This window comes from Urocitellus parryii, chromosome 1 (assembly GCF_045843805.1).
Source record: "Urocitellus parryii isolate mUroPar1 chromosome 1, mUroPar1.hap1, whole genome shotgun sequence".
Taxonomy (NCBI): domain Eukaryota; kingdom Metazoa; phylum Chordata; class Mammalia; order Rodentia; family Sciuridae; genus Urocitellus; species Urocitellus parryii.
Genome location: NC_135531.1, coordinates 281289730 through 281296028, shown reverse-complemented (window position 1 = coordinate 281296028; position 6299 = coordinate 281289730). Strand labels below are relative to the sequence as shown.

Below are 6299 nucleotides of genomic sequence, written 5' to 3'. Positions count from 1 at the left end.
TCCCAGATATTTTGAATCGGAGTTGGCTGGATTCACAGGTGCAGGGCCCGCAGAAACACAGGACTGACTGCGTCCTTCTGCATGGTCCTGCACTGCCACTTCACGTGGACATCCTCCTACATGAGGGCGCACAGAAGGCCTCCTATGTCTCCTTGGCAATATGCTCCCCTTGTGCAGCTGTGAAGCACCGTTCTCTGTGAAGTGGGTTATTTCCAGTTGTTCTCTATTCCGGTCCAGGCTGCAATGAACATCACTCGAGTTTTTCCTCACAATGATTTATTTACGTAGGATAGATTCCCAGAAGGGACAAGGCTGGGTGACAAGGAATGTGGATTGAAAGTCTCCCGGGTTCCGCTCATTTGGCCTCCTGTAGGCTGCTATTCTTTGCGTTTCCATTAATGTCATAGTGGATTTCATCATCCCAAATTTTGCTAACATAATTTACAAGAATCGATATCTCATTATTGTTTTAATGTTCGCTTTCCTGATCACCTTGAGGCACAGCATCTTTTCAGGTATTGATCAAGAATTTCTATTTTCCTTCTCTGCATTTCTTATGTGCTGTGAACCATTCCAGAGCATAAAATAAGACGGAAGATTTTCAGTCCATTGTATCAAAGGACACAAGCTTGAGAGCTCGCAAAATCCTTATAAAAAGAGAAATGTTGAAAAAACTACAGGCTCACTTATGACATCCATGGGAAAATACGAAAGAAAGCAGAAGCATTAGAGCGTGAATATGTGTGTGCAGTGGGTATGGCGTCAACTCGCAGGGCAGAACATTACTGTGTCCCTGCTTCTCTGAGGACACCTTCCCAGAGCTGAGAGCCGCATTATGTGATGGGCACGGCACTGAGGACTTCTTTTCCTTATGCAAATGTTAGCATTGTTTTCTCTTTTAAAGAGAAGAAATAACACTCAGTACCGGTTCTGGCAAAGGTGTGAATAAGAAGAAACTCTCCTCCATGCTGTCCGGTGGGTGGATGCAAATGTGTCATGGATCCTGGCAACTGATACAAAGCTTAAGGATCCCTGACCGGGGTATTGTCTCTCTAAGCACTTAAGTAAGAAAAAAGGAGCTGTACACCAGAGCATTATTTATAAATAGAGATAGGTAAAACAGACAACACCCTGCCATTAAAAACTTATAAAACCTGTGTAGTCATTAAAAAAAAAAAAAAAGACTCACCGAGTTGCCCAGGCTGGTCTCAGACTGGCGTACTCTGGCCTCAGCCTCTCCTGTCACCAGGATTACAAGCATGCACTGTAGCACCTGACCTTCTTCTTCTTTTTTTTTTTTTAAAGAATAATATTTTTAGTGGAAAAATTCTTTAGAAGACAATATGAGCCCGTTTTTGTGTTTTAGGCCATCTCTATGTATGTATGTATCTATTGATGCATCATTTATGTAGCTAAGTATAAAGTTTGGGAGATTTAAAAATTATCTGAGTGGTAGGAAGTAAAACCTTTTGTTTCATGTACCTGTATTTTCTACAATTTATAGGACACTTTTATGATAAAAGAAATTGTTTTTATGCAGCATTTTGAAGGCAACAAGAAATTAAATGTCTGACAAGGCAGGATTCACTGACCAAGTCGTGGGTCTCTGACTTATTAATTACAATTGATGAATCCAGTAAGTGCTTTTCTGAATCCATACTTCGTGCTGAGCACCGTTTTAAGCATGAGAAGTTCTTTGGCCATTCTGTGTTGTATCTAAATATGCCTCAGTAAGGAAAAAGAAAAAGATCGAAGGAAAGAGAAAGGAAAGGGAGAAAGGAGGGCGGGGGAATGCGAGCGCGGAGCGAGGGCGCCCTGGGGCAGCAGAGGGCAGGGGTGCAGCGCAGCTGACCCTCTGCTCTGCACGGTGGCGCCTCCGGCTCGCGTGCGCCCCTAGTGGAAGCCGAGTGCCCTGCGCGGCGTGTCTCCCCTGACAGCACCCACTGTCCTGCAGAGGGGGCTGCACCCCACTTTTTGTTCTAGGCTCCTCTGAACTCCAGGCCGACGCCCCACCCAGGCCCAGGGAACTGTCTGGGCCAGCCTGGGTCTGATCTGCGTTCTGATCTGGAAAATCATGTCCAGCTGCATGTGACCGGAAAGGACTTGAGAGCTAGAAAGCAGGTCTCCCTAAAACCACGGCCCTTCCAACAGGAAGCCAAGCCTGGCGCCAGGAATTCGTGGTTTCATTTGTATCAGTTTTGAAGTGTGATTTAAATAAATAAATTGGACGTTTGGGGAGATGGAAGGGGATGGAAGGGACGACTGGGTGGGCAGCCTCGGGTTACGAGAGGGTCTGCAGGAGTGGAAGGCCAGGGGTCCGGGGGCTACTGCAGCCAGCATGGTGTTGGCCGGAGAGGATCCTAGCTGGGGACACCCACAGACCCGCCCTAAGCTGCCTGTGCTTGTATTCCCCAAGTTCCATCAGGAGTTGTCTTGTTGGCTGCAGGTCGTCAGCCCTCAGGGACTTCCAGCAAGGACAGGCAAGGCTTCTGCACAGGTGTGAGGCTGCACAGTGCTCCCTTCTTAGTGAGCTCTGCTGAGAGTGGGGGGAGACTGCCACATTCTCCAGCGCTTCCCCCAGGGGTGGGTGCCCCTGGACAGGGTGGCCCCTGGGCAGAGTGGGCACAGCTGCTGTACGGGCCAGCCTGCTTGGACTTCCAGTTCCCGGAGGAGTCGCAGACACTGAAGGCACACACAGCAGGAGGCGGCCGGCCTCTCTGCCCTTACTCCATGGTCCTATGCCAGGGAGGCAGCCAGGCTTGGGGAGAGAACTGGGACTCAGGGCTTCAGCTCCGTACTCGGGCCCAGGGACGTCTGGAGTGTGCTGGTGACTCTCTGTGCCTCAGTCTCCCTGCCTGCAAAACAGACATGGCCTCCGCACCGAGGACAGCTAGGAGAGCAGCAGTGAAGAATGCCACCCTTGGTGGTGGCTCCCTGGTCCTGTGTAGCCTTCTCTTTGCCTAGCCTCTGCGTGTCTGACCAAGGACAGCTCATGCCCTGGGAACAGGCCAGCTGCCGCCTGCCCTCCCGTTCTGCTGCCTGCAGCAGGCTGAACAGCAAACAGCTCCTTAGGCTGCTCCTTCCGCATTCCTCTGCCGGGCACATGTGTAACCAGAGCAAAGACCAGCCTCGAGGTGTCCCAGGAAGAAAGACCAAAGTCAGGTCCCAGGTCACCTCCCCGGACAGCCTTGGAAAATGCTGAATTGTACGTTTTCCTTACCTTTGTTCTAAGGGGAACCAAAGGGCAATTATGCCCCCCACACAGAGAACAGCACCTACAGCCTCACCTACCAGGGCCCCCGGGCTCTGCTCCCACACCCTCCCCCTACTCCCGCCCAAGCATGTGGCTCCTCTGGCGGTGGCCAGCTCTTGAAGGAGCTTAGACGCCATCCCTGGGGTAGGGTGGACGACCTGGGTGAGGCCACTTCTCCCCATGCACAGGGAGCCAGAGCGATCAAGAGGTTGCTCAAAGTCACATAGGAGTCATCAGTGTCCAGGGCCTGCCCGGCCACGGGCTTCCCAATGCCTCCAGGAGCCATCTGTCACCAGAAAGTGACGTTCAGCAATCAGGATGGGGACTAGATCCAGACTGTAGCATGCTGTTGCCATTTCTCGGGTCACGTCAGGCAATTCTCCCCCAGGGTGACGTGGCATGGGACTGTGTAACACACAACACGGAGGCCATCTCACCTCCCTGTTTGGAAATGTCTTTCCAGTGACCTCCAGACCACAGGAAAATCCCCATGTGCTCCACTTCAGGAAACTGGTCATCTGGAGTTCATCTAAGCAGCTGTCCCCAGCGGGGGGCTGAGGATGTCTCCCCACAGATCGGCCCCCCACCCCTTGTCCTTTGCACATCTCTGATCATGTCTTTGGGACACATTTCTAGAAGGGAAGTGACTGGGCAGAAGCACCGGGAGACTTTTTGGTCCGTATTTCTCTAACTTGTCCTGCAGGACAACGGTGCAGATTTTCTTTTTTCAAGACGAGAGGCAGATCCCACAGCTGGGCCCAGGGCTGCTCTGAGAGGAGGGAAGTGCTCTGGGTCCCAGCTCCTCTGCAGGCCCAGGCTGTTCCTGGCCCGCCTGGGGACATCTTTTCTTTGAAGATTATCTCAATCCAGAGCTGCTTCTGGCTTCCAGGAAAGCCTGAGCATTCCATCCCCGGAGCTTGTTAATGAGCAGCGCTGGGAGCCAAAGCAGACGCCAGCTTCTGGTTCCAGGCTGAGTCCCTGCTCCCGGCTGCTCTGGGATCCTTAGACTTCCAGCCAACTTTCCCCCTAGGATTTCCATAATGAGGCTGGGGAGAAGGGGCCATTTATTCAGCTCAGGACACAGATAAAGCTAGTCAATCTTATCCTTCAAATTAAAACTCTCATTGCACCGGGCACAGAGGCACACGCCTGTAATCCCAGCGGCTCGGGAGACCGAGGCAGGTGGATCATGAGTTCAAAGCCAGCCTCAGCAACAGTGAGACACTACGCAACTCATTGAGACCCTGTCTCTAAATAAAATGCAAAATAGGGCTGGGGACGGGGCTTGGTGGTCGAGTGCCTCTGAGTTCCTGGGTACCAAAACAAACAAAAAACCCCACAAAAACTCTCATTGCTTTCCCAGGCCTCCCAGTGTGGCCAGGTGGGTGGGGAGTTCAAGGTGAGGTCAGAAGCTGGGGGGGGGGCACCATTTCGGGGCCCCTCTTGGCCTTCATCCATCCTGCAGGGTGGGGTTTCTTGGGGACTTTTATTTGAGAAAAGGATCCCTTGGGTAAGTCAGGCAACAACTCCAACTCTTCCTCTTCTGTGAAATGGGACCAAGACAAGCCGTCGCCACGGCTGCTCCTCGGAGTTTGTGAGCACAGCTCCCTCGCCTGCTCCTGGCTCACGCACACACTATTCTATTCTTGTTGTTGTGTTTATTATTTCCAATGCTAAAAGCAGGGGCTGTGGGGTGGTGTCCACATGGCACCGTCACCGTCACCGGAGCCTCAGACACCGTCTCCGTGACGAGCCCCTGAAGACCCCACCTGTCAGAGGAGACGCGTCTGCCCAGAGTGACTTCCTCATGCTCTCATCCCAGGGACAGGTCATTTCTGTCCAGAAATAAGGACACTCCTTCGGTTCAGAAGATGGTTTTATTCAGAAGCTACACATGTACACAAACACAGCTAAGGGGGGGACCTGGAATGCAGGTGGGGACATTGTGGGTTGCATGCATGCTAGAGGCCCAAGCGTGGCACTTCCCAGGGACAAGTCAGCGCTGTCCCTTCTTCCCTCCCGGAGGCTCGAGGTGAATCACCAGCACGATTACTCTCAAGTCCTGTGGGCACCTCTTTTTTTTTTTTAATCTTAATTTTTTTAAATTTACTTTGATGCAGTGCTGAGGGTGGAACCCAGGACCTTGCAAGTGCTAGGCGAGCGCTGTACCGCTGAGCCGCCGCCCAGCCCTGTGGGCTCCTCCTGTGCGAGGAGGTCACCCCTCCCTCCCCTCCCTCCCCAGCCCCCCACGCTTGGCAGGCGGCCCAGGCCGCCTACACGATGCCCTCGGTGCGCTTGCTCCTCCAGACCACCAGCGCCGTCATCAGCAGGGTCACCAGGATGGGGAGCACGATGAAGGGACAGAGGATGCCCCTGGCTGGGTCCTGCACGGACCTGCCGGAGATGGCGCAGAGCCTGAAGTAGTGGCGGTGGACCGCCACGAAGAACCTGTCCACCTCCGGGTTGGGCCAGAAGCAGTCCAGGTTCGCGGCCGCGGCCTTGGTGCACTCAGTGAGCTCCCCGTAGCTCCTGTGGAGGCAAAAGGAGGCCATCAGGGCACCCCGCTGGGCTCAGTCCCGAAGCCCAGGCTCTGAGGCAGTGGCCCTGGCTTTAGGAGGTGAGGGTCCTGCACCAGCAGGCTGCTGGGCACACCACCAGAGGACACAAGCCGCCCGCCGCGCCCAGGGCTGTGGGCTCTGTGCCGTGGTAGGACCCATTCACACCCTGACACGCCGCCTGCCAGGTCCCTGCTGAGCCACTTACCCCACGAGTGGCAGTGACGGTGGGTAACTGAGCCAGTTTCTTCCTGTCAGGATCTGGGGTGCCCACAAGGATTTGAGGCCCGTGGTGCAGCGAAGTTAACCGCAGCAACAGAACCCCAAACCCAGCATGGCTCCAGAGGAGATGGACTCCCATCCCACACCACCAGCCCACCTGAAGGGGTGTGCCCATCTCCAGATGCCAGTGACATCTGCCTGTCCCTTCTGTTCCACAGGTGGCGCTCAGCATTCAAGTGGAAGTTACTCAGGGTTTTGTTCAGGAACAA

The 6299-nt window shown here is 53.8% G+C and overlaps 1 protein-coding gene across 1 annotated transcript in view; it reads right to left on the bottom strand.

Moving 5' to 3' along the window:
* Window positions 1-5320: 5320 nt before the first annotated feature.
* Window positions 5321-6299, bottom strand: part of Ramp1 (receptor activity modifying protein 1) — a 40929-nt gene continuing 39950 nt past the window's right edge. The window contains exon 4 of the mRNA XM_026396026.2: window positions 5321-5782. Coding sequence (XP_026251811.1) covers window positions 5527-5782 — 256 coding nt within the window. The 3' untranslated portion in view covers window positions 5321-5526. The remainder of the gene's footprint in view (window positions 5783-6299) is intronic.